At 41.4% G+C, this 21031-nt stretch overlaps 1 protein-coding gene and 1 pseudogene across 1 annotated transcript; both read right to left on the bottom strand.

Moving 5' to 3' along the window:
* Positions 1 to 15840: 15840 nt before the first annotated feature.
* Positions 15841 to 16916, bottom strand: LOC138667160 (3-galactosyl-N-acetylglucosaminide 4-alpha-L-fucosyltransferase FUT3-like; annotated as a pseudogene).
* A 2031-nt stretch (positions 16917 to 18947) lies between these two features.
* Positions 18948 to 19907, bottom strand: LOC138666222 (olfactory receptor 8B8-like). Its single transcript, XM_069754459.1, has one exon. It carries the CDS (start codon positions 19905 to 19907, stop codon positions 18948 to 18950), a length of 960 nt encoding a protein of 319 aa, XP_069610560.1.
* Positions 19908 to 21031: the final 1124 nt, after the last annotated feature.

Genomic DNA, 21031 nt, shown 5'->3' with positions numbered 1-21031 from the left:
ACACCTTCACTAACAGTTTGTCTGTTATCACCAGCCCCCTCAATCACAGTAATCCACCCACCATTGGCACCTGCCTGTGTGACGACAGTCTGAAAAGTTGAGACAAGGTTATTCCTTCGGCATCCTCCTCTGCTTCTTCCTCCTCCTTTAGGACCACCATCTCCTCCCGCAGGCTAGTCAAAGTCTGCTCCAACAACACACCACCAAGAAACATGAAAACACAAAAAGAGCATAGCGAGGTAAAAAATACTCTGTTGTAAAGAAGTCACAGTAAATGAGAAAGTGCTAGTCAAAAAATGCAAAAAACAATACAGGGTATTTAGTTAATATGTTTTTTTGTAAAAATGTATATTAAGCTGCTCCACCAATCGCCAAGGTATACCCATAATAGAGCAGTCCTATCTAATGTATATAATCCCTATCTGATGTATTCAAAAACCTGATCATCTGTATAGCACCTGTATAAGCAGGGTTCAGAGAGAAAATATCCATTTGGACATGCAGGATGGAACAGCTTTAGTGCAAATGGCCCCCAGAGGAGTGGTGGATTTCCCAGTCTTGTAGAAACAAGAGAACAACTATAGAACCAAAAACACATGGGCTACTTGCACAGTGAACAAGTCTGTAGAAACCTGTTCACACCACCAAGAAACATGAAAACACAAAAAGAGCACAGCGAGGTCAAAAATAACCTGTTGTAAAGAAGTCACAGTAAATGAGCAAGTGCTAGTAAAAAAATGAAAAAAAAAATACAGGGTATTTAGTTAATACGTTTTTTTGCAAAAAAAATGTATATTAAGCTGCTCCACCAATCGCCAAGGTATACCCATAATAGAGCAGTCCTATCTAATGTATATAATCCCTATCTGATGTATTTAAAAACCTGATCATCTGTATAGTACCTGTATAAGCAGGGTTCAGAGAGAAAATATCCATTTAGACATGCAGGATGGAACAGCTTTAGTGCAAATGGCCCACAGAGGAGTGGTGGACTTCCCAGTGTTGTAGAAACAAGAGAACAGTTATAGAACCAAAAACACATGGGCTACTTGCACAGTGAACAAGTCTGTAGAAACCTGTTCACACCACCAAGAAACATGAAAACACAAAAAGAGCACAGCGAGGTCAAAAATACTCTGTTGTAAAGAAGTCACAGTAAATGAGCAAGTGCTAGTCAAAAAAAAAAATACAGGGTATTTAGTTAATACGTTTTTTTGCAAAAAAATGTATATTAAGCTGCTCCACCAATCGCCAAGGTATACCCATAATAGAGCAGTCCTGTTATGATCCGGTGACCTTGGAGCTGCATGAGAACTTTCACTGGAGAAGGTGGCCACTATACTGACCGCAATCCTGAACTTAACACCGCAACTAGAAGTAGCCGTGGAGTGTACCTAACACACCTAGACACCTCGTCACAGCCGGAGGACTAATTACACCTAAAGATGGAAATAGGAATACTATCTTGCCTCAGAGAAAATCCCCAAAGGATAGACAGCCCCCCACAAATATTGGCGGTGAGTCGGAGAGGAAAAAACATACACAGGCAGAAAACAGGATTTAGCATAAGAGGCCACACTAGCTAGATGGGACAGGATAGGACAGAGTTCTGTGCGGTCAGTATTAAAACCCTTCAAAAAACATCCACAGCAGAAATTACAAAAACTTCCTACATCTAACTAATAGATGAAGACACAAAAGAGAATAGTAAAACCAAAAACACTCAGTTTGAAAAAAAATTGCAGTAATCCGCAAGTGCTAGTAAAAGATGTAAGAAACAGGGTATTTGGTTGATACGTTTTTTGCAAAAAATGTATACTAAGATGCTCTACCAAACTTCACGGTATACCCATATCAGAGCAGTCCTAACTAATGTATGCAATCCCTATCTGATGTATTTAAAAACCTGATCATCTGTACAGCCCATGTGTTTCTGTTTCTGTTTCTGTATCTAACTAATAGATGTAGGAGCATAAATCTGCAACTCCAGTGAATCCTACAATCAGAGCAGGAATAAAACTGAAACAAGCACACAGCAGTGTGCCACAGATACAAAAAACCAAACATTTATCTTTGCTGAATTTGGCAGCAAGCAGGAGAAGCCAGAAAGTGATCCATCACTTCAAAAGTAACATTGACAACTGGCAAGGGCTAAAGGATCCTGCACACCTAAATATCCCAGTCCGAATTGTAATCATCAGATACACCTGGCCAGGACTGTGACTCAGAGACAACTGCATTCCCACCTACAACCACCGGAGGGAACCCAAGAGCAGAATTCACAACAGTACCCCCCCTGAGGAGGGGTCACCGAACCCTCACCAGGGCCCCCAGGACGATCAGGACGAGCCAGAAGAAAGGCACGGACCAAATCAGCAGCATGGACATCAGAGGCAAAAACCCAAGAATTATCCTCCTGGCCATAACCCTTCCATTTGACCAGGTACTGAAGCTTCCGCCTCGAAAAATGGGAATCCAAAATCTTCTCAACAACATATTCCAACTCCCCATCAACCAACACAGGATCAACAGAGGGAACAACGGGCTCCACATATTTCCGCAGCAAAGATCTATGGAAGACATTATGGATAGTAAAAGAGGCCGGAAGCGCCAATCGAAAAGACACCGGATTAATAATCTCAGAAATCCTATAAGGACCAATAAACCGAGGCTTAAACTTAGGAGAAGAAACCTTCATAGGAACATGACTGGAGGACAACCAGACCAGATCCCCAACCCGAAGCCGGGAACCAGCACACCGACGACGATTAGCAAAACGTTGAGCCTCCTCTTGAGACAACACCAACTTGTCCACCACATGAGCCCAAATCTGCTGCAACCTGTCCACCACAGAATCCACACCAGGACAGTCAGAAGGCTCAACCTGCCCAGAAGAAAAACGAGGATGAAAACCAAAATTACAAAAGAAAGGCGAAACCAAGGTAGCAGAACTAGCCCGATTATTAAGGGCAAACTCGGCCAATGGCAAGAAAGCCACCCAATCATCCTGATCAGCAGACAAGACACAAAGCATCTCAAATAAGTCTCCAAGGTCTGATTAGTGCGCTCGGTCTGGCGATTTGTCTGAGGATGAAATGCAGAAGAAAAAGACAAATCAATGCCCAGCCTAGCACAAAAGACCCGCCAAAACCTAGAAACAAACTGGGAACCTCTGTCGGACACAATATTCTCCGGAATAACATGCAAACGAACCACATGCTGAAAAAACAACGGAACCAAATCTGAAGAGGAAGGCAATTTAGGCAAAGGCACCAAATGAACCATCTTAGAGAACCGGTCACAAACAACCCAGATAACAGACATCTTCTGGGAGACCGGAAGATCAGAAATAAAATCCATCGAAATATGCGTCCAGGGCCTCTCAGGGATTGGCAACGGCAAAAGCAACCTACTAGCACGGGAACAACAAGGCTTAGCCCACGCACAAGTCCCACAGGACTGCACAAAAGAACGCACATCACATGACAATGAAGGCCACCAAAAGGACTTACCAACCAAATCTCTGGTACCAAAAATGCCAGGATGACCAGCTAACACGGAACAGTGAACCTCAGAAATCACTCTACTAGTCCATCTGTCAGGAACAAACAATTTCCCCACAGGACAGCGGTCAGGTCTGTCAGCCTGAAATTCCTGAAGAGCCCGTCGTAAATCAGGGGAAATGGCAGAAAGGACCACCCCTTCTTTCAGAATACCGACCGGCTCCAAGACCTTAGGAGAATCAGGCAAAAAACTCCTAGAGAGGGCATCAGCCTTAATATTCTTAGAACCCGGAAGGTACGAGACCACGAAATCAAAACGGGAAAAAAACAAGGACCATCGAGCCTGTCTAGGATTCAGCCGTCTAGCAGACTCGAGGAAAATCAAATTCTTATGATCGGTCAAGACCACAATACGGTGCTTAGCTCCCTCAAGCCAATGTCGCCACTCCTCAAACGCCCACTTCATAGCCAACAACTCCCGATTGCCGACATCATAATTGCGTTCAGCAGGCGAAAATTTACGGGAAAAGAAGGCACACGGTTTCATTAAGGAACCAACAGGATCCCTCTGAGACAAAACGGCCCCTGCCCCAATCTCAGAAGCGTCAACCTCAACCTGAAATGGAAGAGAAACATCCGGTTGTCGCAACACTGGAGCAGAAGTAAATCGATGTTTAAGCTCCTGAAAGGCAGAGACAGCCGCAGAGGACCAATTTGTCACATCAGCGCCTTTCTTCGTCAAATCGGTCAAGGATTTAACCACGCTAGAAAAATTAGCAATGAAACGGCGATAAAAATTTGCAAAACCCAAAAATTTCTGAAGGCTCTTCACGGATGTGGGCTGAATCCAATCATGAATGGCCTGAACCTTAACCGGATCCATCTCTATAGACGAGGGAGAAAAAATGTTCTGTGCGGTCAGTATTAAAACCCTTCAAAAAACATCCACAGCAGAAATTACAAAAACTTCCTACATCTAACTAATAGATGTAGGAGCGTAAATCTGCAACTCCAGTGAATCCTACAATCAGAGCAGGAATAAAACTGAAACAAGCACACAGCAGTGTGCCACAGATACAAAAAACCAAACACTTATCTTTGCTAAATTTGGCAGCAAGCAGGAGAAGCCAGAAACTGATCCATCACTTCACAAAGAACATTGACAACTGGCCCACAGAGGAGTGGATATTTTCTCTCTGAACCCTGCTTATACAGGTACTATACAGATGATCAGGTTTTTAAATACATCAGATAGGGATTATATACATTAGATAGGACTGCTCTATTATGGGTATACCTTAGCGATTGGTGGAGCAGCTTAATATACAGTTTTTTGCAAAAAAACGTATTAACTAAATACCCTGTATTTTTATTTTCATTTTTTGACTAGCACTTGCTCATTTTCTGTGACTTCTTTACAACAGAGTATTTTTGACCTCGCTATGCTCTTTTTGTCTTTTCATGTTTCTTGGTGGTGTGAACAGGTTTCTACAGACTTGTTCACTGTGCAAGTAGCCCATGTGTTTTTGGTTCTATAATTGTTCTCTTGTTTCTACAAGACTGGGAAATCCACCACTCCTCTGTGGGCCATTTGCACTAAAGCTGTTCCATCCTGCATGTCCAAATGGATATTTTCTCTCTGAACCCTGCTTATACAGGTACTATACAGATGATCAGGTTTTTAAATACATCAGATAGGGATTATATACATTAGATAGGACTGTGTTGTGAATTCTGCTCTTGGGTTCCCTCCGGTGGTTGTAGGTGGGAATGCAGTTGTCTCTGAGTCACAGTCCTGGCCAGGTGTATCTGATGATTACAATTCGGACTGCTCTATTATGGGTATACCTTGGCGATTGGTGGAGCAGCTTAATATACATTTTTTTGCAAAAAAACGTATTAACTAAATACCTTGTATTTTTTTTTCATTTTTTGACTAGCACTTGCCCATTTACTGTGACTTCTTTTCAACAGAGTATTTTTGACCTCGCTGTGCTCTTTTTGTGTTTTCAAAGTCTGCTCCAGCATATAGATGACCAGAATAGTGATGCTATTTAGTAGCCATTTTGAAACTGTGAAGAATGGTGCAGAGGTCCTTAATCTGTGCCCCACGTCCATACTGCATTGGCCCAGGCTATACGACATGACATACTGTATCAGGGCTCATTGCTGCTGCCACACTCACTGCACATGTGCAGCATGGAATTCCACCATGTCGGCACTTCGCTTATCAACCTGCTTACTAGAATGATTAATGACCTCTATATCGATGCAAATTGATGACTTGAGGGTTGCGAACAATGGAAGTGAACACACAACTTCCATGCTTTCTGCTGCCTCTCACACAGGCCAGGATAGCGGTGGAGAAAATGCTGTCCCACCAGGTTCAGGACGTGAGGCATGCAAGGCACGTGTGTGAGCTTCCCTCGCCGTAGGGACACCACCAGGTTCAAACGGTTATCGGACACGGCCTTCCATGGATCGAGGTTCAGTGGTGACAGGCATTGCTCAAACTCAGCCTGGAGAGCTGTCCAGAACTCTTCAACTGTATGAGTGTGATCTCCAAGGCATATCAATTTTAACACTGCCTGATTGCGGTGAGCCCTGGCTGCACAGTACGGAGGAGGTGAGGATTCGCTGTGCACTGTTGGAACGTGTGTCTCATTAAGGCAGAGGTTGAGGTTGCAGGTGGAGGCCCAAGAGGAAGTAGAGGAGGAGGCAGAGGAGGAGGCAGGGGAAGTGGAGAAAGTGTGAAATATATAGAGGTTTGTCCTGCAAGACTTGTGGATCAGCGCGTGCCCCCACAGCCACCAGAGTCACCCAGTGCCCATTCAGTGAGATGTAATGCACTTGGCCATGCTTACTCGTCCAAATGTCTGCGCTGCTATGCACCCTGGCAGACATTCATTTAGTTAACGATTGGGTGATGTCGTCTGTGACATGTTGGTGTTGCGCAGGCACATCTTTCTTAGAAAAGTATTGGTGATTCGGCAACTGGTACTGGAGGACTGCAACGGCCATCAGCTTTCGGAAACCATCTGTATCTACCAGGCAGAAAGGCATCATTTCCATGGCCAACAGATTGGAGATGATGGAGTTCAACCTCTTATCTTTGTCATGTGTAGGAGGAAACATTCTTTTATGTGACCACAACTGCGGGACAGTGAACTGACTGCAGTGCTGAGAGAGGGTGGAGTATGGTGATCAGGACAAACTGCTGGACAATGAGTGAGGTGCAGGCGGAGATATTATGGTGAATTGAGAAAGTTGTAGTGTGCTCATTCTCTGAGATCAGTCAAATACAGCAGGCATGTCTGCTTCTGTTTCAGCTGACGGCGGGCTCTCAGTCAGCGTGACTGGAGCGGGTAAAGAACCCAAGGTTCTACTGTCGGAGACCTGCATCACAACATTTGGGACAGAGGAGGTGCAGCAGATGTAATTGATGGGGCGGCTGATGGTTGTTGAGGTCTGCTGGTCTGCATTTTTGCTCACTGGGTTTCCCAGAGTAATGCATGTTGATTACACATGTAAAGGTTCATACATGTAGTAGTCAAATTATACTAACCTCACTCTACCCAACATAGAAATTACCCTGGAGAGTTCAACCATAACTCCCAAGCAGCATGCCCGCTGTCTTGGGGTCATATTCGACACCGAACTTTCCTTTACCCCTTATATCCGATCACTCACTCGCTCCTGTCACCTGCATCTTAAAAACGTCTCCAGAATCCGACCTTTTCTCACCTTTGAAACTGTTAAGACTCTTACTGTCACTCTTATTAATTCTAGTCTGGACTACTGCAACTCTCTTCTGATCGGTCTCCCTCTTACCAAACTTTCTCCTCTCCAATCCATCTTGAATGCGGCAGCTAGGGTCATATTTCTGTCCAGCCGCTTCACCGATGCCTCCGTCTTGTGCCAGTCATTACACTGGCTACCCATTCGCTACAGGGTCCAGTATAAACTCATCTCTCTCACCCACAAAGCTCTCCACAGTTCTGCACCGCCTTACATCTCCTCTCTCATCTCTGTCTATCGCCCTATGCGTGCCCTCCGTTCTACAAATGACCTAAGACTAACATCCCCCGTAATCCGAACCTCGCAGCTCCGTCTCCAAGACTTCTCTCGTGCTGCGCCAGCTCTCTGGTATGCACTTCCCCAGATGATCAGCCCCGACCTATTCAAGCACACTTTAAGAACTCATCTCTTCAAACAAGCCTACCACATCAACTACTCAGTAAACTAACTTTGCCTTGTTCCCTTCTTCCAAACATTATTCTGAATCTGCACCCTACTATTCATCTGTCTCCACACCCTCCATGCATATGATAACTGCACTTGATACTTGACTATTGCACGTAAACACACGGGCTGATGACCGGATCATGTAGCTTTATATAAAACTCCCTATTTATTATAATTTCCAGATCTGAAATAACAAGCACTTTTCACCTATTGTGTCCCCTCATTGCCTTGTAGATTGTAAGCTTGCGAGCAGGGACCTCACCCCTAATGTCACTGTTTAAATTGTCTTAACTTGTATTGAATTTATTGTCTGTACATGTCCCTGCTTAATAGTAAAGTGCTGTGGAATATGTTGGCACTATATAAATAAAAATTATTATTATTATTATTAATTATTGCACTTTTTCCCTCTACTCATTTTTTTTTTGCAAAGTTGGAAGATTATGTGAGTTGGATCATCCTTTGCCACCCCTGCGAGCTGCAGACTCACGAACGCTGCTGGTCACAGCCACAGTTGCAACCGAGGATGCATTGCTCATCATGGCTGCGTCACTACATGTCTGCAACTTACAGCACAACATAACCTCTTCGTCCTCCTCATTATCACATTACTCGCCCTTAGAGTCGCCCTCCTCCTCTTCCTGCCCTGACAGCACAGTACAGTCCGTAACATCTGGTCAAAAATTACTACCGTATTTTTCTGACCATAAGATGCACTTTTTCCCTCCAAATTTGGGAGGAAAGTGTGGGTGCGTCTTATGGTCAGGATGTAACAGGGGAGGGGGCAACAGCGAGTGGGATCCACAGTGATCCCACTTGCAGGCGGCAGAAAAGTGTCATGCTGCCTGGCTGGCTGCAGGAATCTGGCTGGGGAAACCACATGGTCCCGGTGATTAAAGTGCAGTGAATATTCATTAGCCACTTCCCCGCCCACCTGTCAGAGCTGAGCAGTGAGCAGGGAGCAGCAAATGAATAGTCCTTCCCTTACACAGGGACACACATGGTTTCACCAGTGCTGGATTCCTGCAGCAGCTGGGGAGATCTGTGTGACTGGTGGAGGAGGAGGCAGCAGCAGGGGCCGGAGGAGACAAGATCGCTGCTTACCGGCCTGCCTGTGCTGGATGCTGAGGCATAAGGACCTGTGTGATGTCATAAAGTGGGCAGGCTGGAGCATCACATGGCAGCACAGAGCCCTCCCTCTTCTGATGTCATCACAGGTCCTTCAGACACCGCACTAAAATCTCCAAGCTTCCTCTTATGACCTGTGCTGTGGAGAGGCAACAAGAGGGAGGTCTCTGTGTGGCTGCCACAATTAAAAGGTTAGTCTTTACAACACACAATAAAGCCCTCTGCCACTCCTGTGGTGAAGTATAACTCCCAGCATGCCATAGCATCTGCAGGACAGGCTGGGAGTTATAGTTCTCCCATGGGTTCTTAAAGCAGCACTCCAGTGTTATTTTTTAAGTGCTAGAGTGGTGCTTTATATATAAGCCCTGTGCCCCCATTCTTATACTCACCCTCCAGCATCTTCACATAGTACTTTACAGACACTTCACTGGTCCTGCAGCACTATCTTCTACCCGCAGCTTCCAACATACTATTATATATAATAACACCACATATAATAGTATGTTATTTATGTTACTAAATATTTTACCACATTTCTTTTGCTTCAAATATTTTTGTTCCCTATTTTCCACCTCTAAAACCTGGGTGCATCTTATAGTCTTGTGCTTCTTATAGTCTGAAAAATACGGTATTTTTTTTAATGTGCATGAGCTAAACACACCGTGGAATTTCACCGCCACTAAATAGCAAGGTGAGATATGGTATGGTGAATCATGCTAGCAACTGCAACAAAAAATATTTCTTCACGCACAACATCTCAAACCACAGAACAATGTCACCACAGCACTGAATGACAAAGTAGGATATGCATGGTGTTTCACATTTAGCTAGTGAAAAAATAAGATTTAGAACGGTCTACTCGAGGATGGAGCACAATAGAAGCAGTGCACAACACACTTGTATGACATGTGCCCTGCTGTCTTTGTCTGTGGACCTCAGTAATGGCAAAAAAAAAAAATATTGCTGGAGGGTCGATTTGACAGCCACACAGGACACTACCTAGCCAAACTATCTGACTAATGAACAACCGCCTAGCTAACTACCTAAAATCTTGCTGCTAACAGTGCCAGTGTCAGGAGCAGCCTCTTTGCGCTGTTACAATGTCAAAATGACACTAAAACAAGATGTCCGCTCTTTATATGGAGAGGGACATGTGATTTCAGCAGCCAATGACACAAGCTGTTGTATCAGGACATTGTGGATGTTTCCACTCTTTTTTTAGTTAGGAAGCCTGCATCAAAGACAAGAACATGGAACATGACATAACTGTATGTTATATGTCATAGAGGGTTAAGAGCCTACACACCTCACCTCACCAGGGCCTTTCATTGGTGTTTATTTAATACGCCATTGATAATACTTTCTACCAGGGAACATGTGAGATCCATTCTCCTGAGGTGGACTGCCCAAGAACCCATCTGTCATGTCAATACTCTACTGCGCTCTATCTGCTTCTACTTATTTCAGATTTGCAGCCTGTCACGTTTTTCAGCGTTTCTGCAGCATTTTTCACTTATTAAAATGAATGGAGAAAAAAATACAAGTAAAGCCACATAAAAAAGTGTGTATTGTATTTTCGGCAGCACTTTTCCTGTCAACACTACGGTTTTTGCTGCAGAATAATATGCTGCAAATTCCCAATATGTGCATGTTTGTAACGTCTCCATATTTATGTTAATAAAACCTGTAATTATTTATTAATATTGATGGATAATTAATCAGTCACTTTTTATCGTTGGAGCTTGCTTGTAAGAATGTTGGCAATAAATTTTACTGTATATAATGAATTTTCATATGTTTTTTAGCAAACTTTTTCTCCATATTAGTATCTGATGACTGAAAGGGAAGATGACAGTCTCAAAAAGTAACAATATAGCCGAAAGGGAAGATGAAAGTCTCAAGAAGTGGCAATAATATTAATATGAAAGGGAAGATAAAAGTCTCAAGAAGTAACAATATTACTGAAAGGGGAGATGAAAGTCTCAAGAAGTAGCAATAATATGAAAGGGAAGATAAAAGTCTCAAAAAGTAACAATATTACCGAAAGGAAAGATGAAAGTCTCAAGAAGAAGCACTAATATGAAAGGGAAAAGAAAAGTCTCAAGAAGTAACAATATTGCCAAAAAGAAAGATGAAAGTCTCAAAAAGTAGCAATAATATGAAAGGGAAGATAAAAGTCTCAAGAAGTAACATTATTACCAAAAGGGATGAAAGTCTCAAGAAGTAACAATATTGCCCAAAGGGAAGATGAAAGTCTCAAAAAGTAGCAATAATATGAAAGGGAAGATGAAAGTCTCAAGAAGTAACAATATTACCAAAAGGGAAGATGAAAGTCTCAAGAAGTAACAATATTATTACTATTTATTTATATAGCACCATTAATTCCATGGTGCTGTACATGAGAAAGGGGTTACATACAGGGTTATAGATATCATTTACAGTAAACAGGTTTACAGTGACAGACTGGTACAGAGGGGAGAATTTTATTGCCGAAAAGGAAGATGAAAGTCTCAAGAAGTAACAATAATACCAAATACTTACTGAAAATATATTTTTAATGTTGTGTTCTAAGAACCAGAACAAGCAAAAATTGAAAAAAAAAAATAGAATATAAGACTTACCGGTACATAGATAACTTTGAAACCAATAGTCTGTCTGTGTAGTACATAAAGATGGTGGCTCTTCCACAGTGAGGGACAATCTTTGTAGACACTGTACACTCTTTCTAATAGAAGATGATCCTGAAAGGAAGACAGTTCTAGAAGGGACAGTATGACTTTTTTTTTACAGTTGCTCTTCAGGGCAGAGTCATAAATCTAAAGCCCCGTTTTATTTAGGGAGCCTAATAATAATTAATAAATGTTTTCATTATGACTAATCAGTTCATCGTTGGAGAAAATCTATTAATCAGAAGCTGATAGGAGTGTCTAAAGACCCTTGAAGAGGATACAATATGGTTGTATTTGAAGCCAATAGATAATTTACAGATAGTCAGGAGGCATATAGGTTGTAGTCATAAACATTCCCTTTTTCTGAGGGGATCCACAAGAAACCTGAGTAAAATGACCATAAGACTTCTTGAGTTCGCTAATAACCAGATGTTCCAATAAGATTCTACAGGCAATGTGTATTAGGTTTGGAGCAGTTTAAAATTTACATATGATATTTGTTGTCATTAAGAAAATTTACAAATTTAGATATAATAAGAGGATAATATACAGCTAACAAAACTATTCCCCAAACAAGACAAAAAAAATCTAAATCTATTAGCAAAAGGTAACCATACCCAAACTATGCGATAAACTGACAACAGTGGTGGATATCTCAAAAAAGACATAGTTGTTTCTAAGGTAGAATACAGTAGGGCAACAATGACCAAACACTGAATCAACCCTTACCTAGTCAGTGATGATAAATACCCCCAGGGACCAGCACAGCTGGCGCCCCTGCTCAGTAAATGTGCGGCCCTATAAACCCAAAAGGATGTGCTATGTATTGATCATTAGATATATATAAAAAATACAGTAGATAGCCGAACTGATACCTGTGTATCCCAACTGTCACCCACAATCAATGAAAAAAAAGAGCACAGGGAGACCAAGAAAACAAAACAAAAGAGCAGAGGAATGCTCGCCTATCCTTGTTATAATAGGCAATAAAAATAAAGTGGACTGCAGTAAATACATATTTAGTAACCCCATACCTTAGGCTCACCCCTACCTAAGCCATGTAGGTTGGCACCCTAGGGACAAGCGCAAAGTGTCTCCCCCGCTCAACGATTGCTATCACAGTTACACCTTAGAAAACTCCTCTATACAGAATTATGGACCCCATATAGTCCTTCACACAGTATTATGGCCCCGAGAAAGTCCTCCATACAGTATTTTGGGCCCCATATAGTCTTCCATACATTATTATGGGTCCCATGCAGTTTTCCATACAGTATAATGGGCCCCATATAGTCCTCCATACAGTATTATGGGCACCATATAGTCCTCTATACCTTATTATGGGTTCCATGTAGTCCTCCATACAGTATTATGGTCCCAATACACTCCTCTATACAGTGTTATGGGTCCAATTTAGTCCTCCATACAGTATTATGAAGATCATATAGTCATTCATACATTATGGATCTCATGTAGACCTCAATACAGTATTCTTGGCCCCACATAGTCCTCCATACATTATTATTGATCCCATATATTCCTCCAAACAGTATCATGGGTCCCATATAGTCCTCCAAACAGTATTATAGGTCCCATATAGTCCTCCATACAGTATTATAGACCCCTTATTGTATTTTATTGCTATTTCTCATCAAAAAAGCTGACAGCTCCCTCTCCCTTGACAGTTGAAAGTAAGATGTCGGGTGGGGGGGTGGGGGCAGTGCCGGCGCTAGAACCAGGCCCCCCCCCAACTCACAGGCCCCAGAGAGGCCACTGGTCCTGCTAAATGTATTTAGAAATAAGAATGTATGTGAATTTATTTCTGCAAATTACAAAATGCAAGTCATGCACCTGTAAATAAAATGTAACCGAGGGTCTTGTACACCGATAAGATGACGACCTAAATAAATTATTTGAATGTATATAACAAATACTTCAGTGATAAATTCAGAATTGTGTATACTGTATGCAAAAAGCGTTTCCAGAAATCAATTAATACAGCAATGACTTTAAATTAGCAGTTATAATAATGACGCTTTCTGAGTGACCCTTTGCATATTATACGTCCATTATGTTTTATCAATATGTCTCTGATTATAGGAGAAATATCATCGTCCCTGGTTCCTGGGCAAGGAGTAACAATCAGTAAGGACTCCACACTCAGCTTCTCACATTTGTTAACTTTCTATCAGAGTAAATATATTAATACATTTTTTGTACGTCGGGGAATATGTCTATAGTGGGAGCTGAACTTTCTACAACTGAAATTAGCTTTTCAACTTAACATTTTGGAGCAAACTTTTAAATTCCCATTCAATGTATGGCTGTGAAATGATTCTCTTCTGGCAAATGGGGATGTCTGGTTTAGAAAACCCATTGTCTACCACCCTGATAGTAAATTCAGAGTTTATAGAGGGGGAAGTGGCTACAAAGAACGTCTTGCACGCTGGAGGACTCAAGACATCTGCAGTCGATTGATTCCAGTGTAAACTGTGTAATACCTTATTTCTCCAGTGGTGGTGCTGCAGTAAAATTAAATACTTGCTGCTCAGATCCTCCCTGGATCAAACTGTAATCATCTTATTTTAGGGAACCCTTCTGACAAATTGACACAGAATAAAAACTGGCTAATAAAAAAACTGCTATGGAGAACTTGGTTAGTTTTTCATTATATTATTTACGCATCCATAAATAAATGCAGTACATGGATCGATGGATGATCATGCGCACTGCTGCTCTGTTCATAATCAATGGAACCACCGGAGATTGCTGAGTGCTGTGCTTGGCTAACCTTTGGCACTCCCATAAAAATAAATGGAGTGCTGATGCACCTGATGGACCACTGCTCCATTAACCTGGGGCTTTTCAGGGGCTTAAGATCAGTGGAATCCTAAGAACTACAATGACAGGGAAGTTTTCCCTATCTCTCGAATAGGAAATACCGTATTTCCGTATTTTTCGCTTTGTTAGACTCACTTTTTCCCCCCCCCCAAGCTTGGGGGGAAAATGGGGGTGCGTCTTAGAAAGCGAAAATGTCCGCAGAGCTCCGGGCAGCACCAGACACCCAAGCAGCACCACTGGGTACGGAGACACCTGCAGCACCGGCCAGCAACAACCGGGCACCTGGAGACACTCGGCAGCAGCACAAGACCCCCGCATCAGCAGCACAAGACCCCCGCAGCAGCGCTCCACACATCGGAGCCCCCACTCATCACTGCCTGCGGCCTACAGCATCACCCCACTCCTGCCTTCTCCAGCAGCGACCCTGGGACCCTGCTTCACCGCAGCCACCACCCCCGATAAGCAATAAGATGGAAGGATTTTAAGAAGCACCACCAGTTTATTAAAAAATATTTTTTTCTTATTTTTCTCCTCAAAATTTGGGGTGCATCTTATAATCCAGAGTGTCTTATAACCCAAGAAATATGGTAGCTTCCAAAATTGAGAATACAGCTTTAAGTTTTAGACAGTTTACCCATTACTTCTGTAATGCCTTAACTGTAAGCTCTTATAGTTTACCGGTCAAGGATGTTCTTTTGTGATGAAAGATGGCAAAAAATATAATAATGACCCTTATCCCGAATGCATCTGGTAGGTGATGGAAAAATTGTTTGGCTTTATGTTCACATAGCTAAAACATTAAAAAGGTTTTCGGATGAAAACAATGTTATCCATCCACAGAGTATGTGACAATTTGTATATCGGTGGAGGTCCAACCGCTGGACCAACACTGATCGGCAGAATAGGGCCTTTTTATAACAGTCATAGAATAGAGTGGCAGTGCACACGCTCAACTGCCGCTCCACTCATCCCTCCACTCCACTTATGAGGCTGCCAAATGCTGTGCTCAGCTTTTTCTAGGAGCGCTGAATGAATGGAGCGACAGTTGGGCTTCCGACCTATTCTTCATTCTAAAAAGCCAATAAAAGTGCCATGTTGGTGACAAACTTTTCCCAATCTGCTCTATGATGCAGGTCTCAACAGTCGGAAGTTTTGTAAGATTATAAAAAAGTGAACCACTCTTATTTATAGGCATTAGCTGGAATTTTAGCTGATTTTCTTGAATGACACTTCAATGCTAGCCTCAGCCCATGGAAAACTGTGGCGCTATTTCTAGCAAAAAAGTAAAAATACCCAATTTTTTGTGACTAATAGACTATATCCATGAACGTCAGCACGAACACTAATATATCTTGCGCTTTGTCATACTGGTGACAGTTGCTCCTTCATTGTGTTACCTTGGGGACCAACACATCTTAGACATGGACAAAGCTTTTCTTTACTTGAATAAAACCTTTAAATGTTTCTAAATTTATTGCGCACTCATGATATGATTGTGTTACAGCCCATTTAATCATTTTTCTTGTCTTATTTAACCTTAAATTTGCATTATAATATAAAGCAGACATAAACATAAATTCCATGTATGGAGCAGCTTCATCAAAAACAATCTTAGCAGCTTCATTTGCGTCCAGATGGATGACCACTGTTGTCCAGAAAACATCTAGAAATGCTGGGAATCACTTCGTAGTGTTGCCAACCACCTCCGACTTTGACTTGAGAATCATAGAAAATATTAGATTGTAGAGGATATTATCATCATCTTTGTCAGACTCTAGAAGATAAGGTCCAGTTCTTTTGGAACTATCGTAGGTATATGATGGACCTTTACTACCAAGGACTTTATATTGAAATCACATGTTGAAATATTTCCTAACCTTTTCATCATCCTTGTCGAATTCTAGAAGATAGGCAGCTAGTTCCCCAGGACCTGAAAAATCATCAACATGAACGAAGGCATCTCCATGGACAAAACGTTCATAAATTTTCCGAGATGTTGGCAAAACTGCTGTGAGTTCCTATGATCCCAAAGCATTGGACCATTGCTTCTTGGTTATAAAATCCTTGTAGGCTAAATTCTTGAAGACCAAAAAGAACTTATATTGGTATTGGTGGCCTAAAAATCATTCTGGAACTGTTTTTTATGATTTGCTTAATAGACAATGATAGGTAGATATTCTTTATCTCCTCCTAATACTCTGTTTGGTGGACACCTGAGTACCATTTACCAACCACTGAAGCAACCAGTTTTGAATTGGTTGGTAACATAAATTTCATGACTCTTTTTTGTAGACATAATCAGGTCATATGGCCTAAAAATATCTGGGTCTTGATGAAACATCATAGTCCTATTAAAAATAATATCAAGCAAATGAAGGTTTGTGATAATCAGTGGAGGTTCCAAGTTAAACAAAACCCAATGCTGACAATGAGTTCTTTGCTCTTGAGTCAGAATGTTATTGTCATAAATGATATCTACAGGATGTATAACCACTGCATCTGCCACATCATAGAAGGTTCTGTCAACAGTAAGTTAACAGCCAGAAATACCATAGTATATTAAATACCTTATATACCATGTAAATGTATGTACAGCCATAATAAATACAAAGTGCATCTGTTTGAATTCCATGGTTTTACGTATCAGGACAAAATGAAAAAAAAAACACAACTGGTCCTTATTAAGTCTTAACCCCTTTCTGACATTGGGTGTAATAGTACGCTGATGTCGGACTCCCCCTGTTTGGTGCGGGCTTCGGCGCTGAGCCCGCACCTTTCTGAGCACATGTCGGGTGATATATACAGCTGACATGTCCCGCAACAGCCGTGTGTGGAATCGCGATCCACCCGTGGCTGTTAGCTAGTTAAATGCTGCTGTCAATCTCTGACAGCGACATTTAACTCTTGCTTCAGGTAAGAGCCCTCATCCAACCCCAGATCGCAAAAAGTGGAGACGCTACGGGTATTGGAAAATGTCACAAATTTTTTTTAAACAAACTGTGGAATTTTTTTTCACCACTTAAATAAAAAAGAACCTAGACATGTTTGGTGTTTGGTGTGTATGAACTCGTAATGACCTAGAGAATCACAATGGCAGGTCAGTTTTAGCATTTAGTGAACATGGTAACCCCCCAAAAAAAGCATTAAATATTCCTAGTAATACAGCTGGAATCTCTACTGAGCCTAAAAGCACAAGAAAAGTTGCTCAAAACATATAAATAAATCACAGAGTCTTTGGCACTCTGTTTTGTGGAGTATCGAAACTAAATATAAACATTTTGTATCTATGGATGAGTGGAATGTCTGTAGATGGAGAAATTAAGCACGTGCTATAAAGAATATTATACCTACAGTGAAGCATGGTGGTAGCTATGTTAGGAAGCTGAAGTTTGGGAGGTATTTGACCTTTCAAAAGGACAATGATCTCAAGTATACCTTAAGGCCCATCAAAACTTGGTTTCAGAAAAATTCCTGAAAAATTGGGGAAGAGCTATCACAATCACTTGTTTTGAATGCTACAGAAAATCTTTTGTGGGATTTAAAGGCGGTTGCAGGATGCAAACCCAAGAACATTAGTAAACTGGATGCCAATACCTATAAGGAATGGGTTTAAGTGTGTGCCAGAAGTGGGTGCATAGCTATGCATTACATTTGTAGCAGGCCATAACAGTCAGAGTGGCTCAACTAAAGACGACTACAGTATTCATTAAAGTTGGATTTGTTAATGGATTTAGTGAAATCACTTGTTATATAAGTTGTGTTGAGCTGTTTATATTGTTCTTGTCTAATTGGTTTAATGTAAACATCTGAAAATGTTATAATGGGTAGGAGAAAATAATTTTGACAGCAACTGTAAAACTGCCTAATGTTATAAATTCTTGTCGCGACTGTCAGAGGCCACAGATTTAAAAAGGCTACCTCGGACAGACTGGGCACAAGCCACTCCATCTGACAAATTTCTGAGGAACCCCAACCTTCACATTTTAACCCCTCTACAGCGATCTGGTCTTATAATGGGGTCCCTTGAATTGTTTCAATTGAAGGACTGTTATCCGGAAGAGAAAACCAGAGGCAGGAATGATAGACTAGCAGGGTCAAAGCCAAAAGGACCCGTCAGAAACAGAGTAGGAAAACAAGAGTATAGTCAAAAAACAAGTCAAAGAGTGGAAATAATCAGGACAAACAACAGGAGGACAGCAGTATAAACCAGGACGGAATCTCTTTTGACTTGCAGTGTGAGTCAGAGCTTCAGGGGTTTAAATAACTGGATGCCCTGCCCAGGGCTCTCAGGAAGGAGTGATAAAAACCAAGACTAAAATTAACCCCATATCTCCTTTATAAAGCAGCACCAAAAGTTCCTGGGAAATAATAGGACTGATACTGTCTCGTGTCCCAAGCAATAAAGGCACACTTCTGCCCAGTGGCCAAAGTTGAAACAGAGGAGACACAAATTGACACAGATGTTACAATTCATCATAATAATCAATTATTAATTATAGTTCCTGTAGTGTAAAATATCTCAGATAGCTCAAGTGCTTCCAAGAAGCCTAAGTCTCAGAAATCAGGTTTTGGAATCTTTGCGATTCATTATGATAGAAGATCTCATCCTTTTTAGTAAAGCAGCTTTGACATCTTTATTTTTTAAACTGTAGATCAATGGGTTTAGGATGGGTAAAGCTGCTGTATTAAACAGAGAAATAAGTTTGTTTGAGTCTAAGTTGGCCAAGGAATGTGGCCTCATGTACTGAATGGCAAGATTGGCGTAGAGGAGAATGACAACTGTGAGGTGAGAGGAACAAGTGTAGAAGGCTTTACGTCTGCCAGTGGTGGACTGAATCCTCAGTATGGTTGCAATAATGAAGACATAGGAAATAAATGTTATAACGCAAGGAGAAAAAGCTGAAATGCCAACTCCTATAGTGAGTATGTAAAGGTCTAGGAAATGTGTATCACTGCAAGACAAGTTCAGCACCGGCATTATATCACAGAAGAAATGGTTGACCATGGTTGACTTGTAACAAGAGAACTTCAGTAACTCCAAAAATATGGGGATACTTTCTACTGTGCCCATTACCCAGCATAAGATGGCCAGTAGTGCACATATTCTACCATTCATTATCACGTGATAGCGCAAAGGGTTACATACAGCCACATATCGGTCGTAACCCATTACAGCCAGGATTAAAAGTTCCCCACACGTCAAAGATAAAAATATGAAGATCTGCACTATACATCCGAGAACTGAGACAGTCTTATCTCCAGACAGGAAAGATATAAGAACATTATTCAGATTGTTCGTTGAGCAAATGATGTCCAGAACGGACAGGTTACATAGGAAGAAATACATTGGGGTGTGAAGCTGAGGGTCTAGACTGACTAGAAGAAGGATTGTCAAGTTACAACCAAGAGTGAGAAGATAAATGATAAAAAACAGAAGAAAAATGAAGACTTGTGCCATAGGATCATCAGAAATCCCAGAGATAATAAAATAATTGACTGCACTTATATTTGTGTGATCCATTATTCTAAATTTAAATGTTCATGCAACAATAAGATTTTAAATTCAAGAAATAAAACTAAAAAGAATCTAAAATATTTTTCCGAAGGAAATCACAGTTGATGAAAAGGAATATAAAAGGAAAATTGTGACCCTGGTAATTCCTTGGGTACATTTTTAATTCATCTAAAGTCTCTACTTAAGTGAGATGTTTTATATAAACAGCGAATTCCCAAGAGTGATTCTCAAGTGAAATACTCATGTGTATACACGGTATACCGATTTAATCATTGTGAAGCATAAAATATTTTTGCTTCAGAAACCATTTAATTACATGATATTGTTAAATGACGTTTAAATCCATCAAATATAATTTATTTTGTGTCTGAAGGTCGTGCAAAATCAATTGTAGATACCAAATACAGAAAACATTTTTAACCCCTTCATGACCCTGGGTATTTTTGCTTTTCCGTTTTCGGTTTTCGCTCCCCTTCTCAGAGCCACAACTTTTTTTATTTTTCCATCAATCTGGCCATGTGAGGGCTTATTTTTGGCGGGACGAGATCTTATTTTGAACGACATCATTGGTTTTAGCATGTCATGTACTAGAAAACGGGAAAAAAATTCCAAGTGCGGTGAAATTGCAAAAAAAAGTACAGTCCCACACTTGTTTTGTTTGGCTTTTTTGCTAGGTTCACTAAATGCTAAAACTGACCTACCATTATGATTCTCCAGGTCATTACAAGTTCATAGACACCAAACATGTCTAGGTTATTTTTTATCTAAGTGGTGAAAAAAATTCCAAACTTTGCTAAAAAAAAAATTGCGCCATTTTCAGATATCTGTAGCGTCTCCATTTTTTGTGATCTGGGGTGTTAGGAGTCGAGTTTCCTCTGCTGCACAGGGGGAATCTCGATCCGTCTCCGCTGCGGTCTCCCATTCTCCTCCAGCCGCAGTGGAGCCTGCTCAGCAGGGACGTCGATCCCAGCGTCTCGCTCAGTCTGACTCTGTGAGAAGAGTTACTGCTGCTTCTCCAGCTTCTGCCTGTAAAGCCTATACTGGTCAGCGGCGAGTGGACTTCTCTGGGACTAAGTCCTTGTCTGTGCACACTGAGCATGCCCAGGGCAAGATCTCCCGTTGGAGATCGA

This window comes from Ranitomeya imitator, chromosome 2, assembly GCF_032444005.1.
Source record: "Ranitomeya imitator isolate aRanImi1 chromosome 2, aRanImi1.pri, whole genome shotgun sequence".
NCBI lineage: Eukaryota > Metazoa > Chordata > Amphibia > Anura > Dendrobatidae > Ranitomeya > Ranitomeya imitator.
This window is presented reverse-complemented; position numbering and strand designations above follow the sequence as displayed.

Excerpts from the sequence above, each read along its gene's own strand:
- LOC138666222 (XM_069754459.1), bottom strand. The coding sequence starts at position 19,907 with ATGGATCACACAAATATAAGTGCAGTCAATTATTTTATTATCTCTGGG.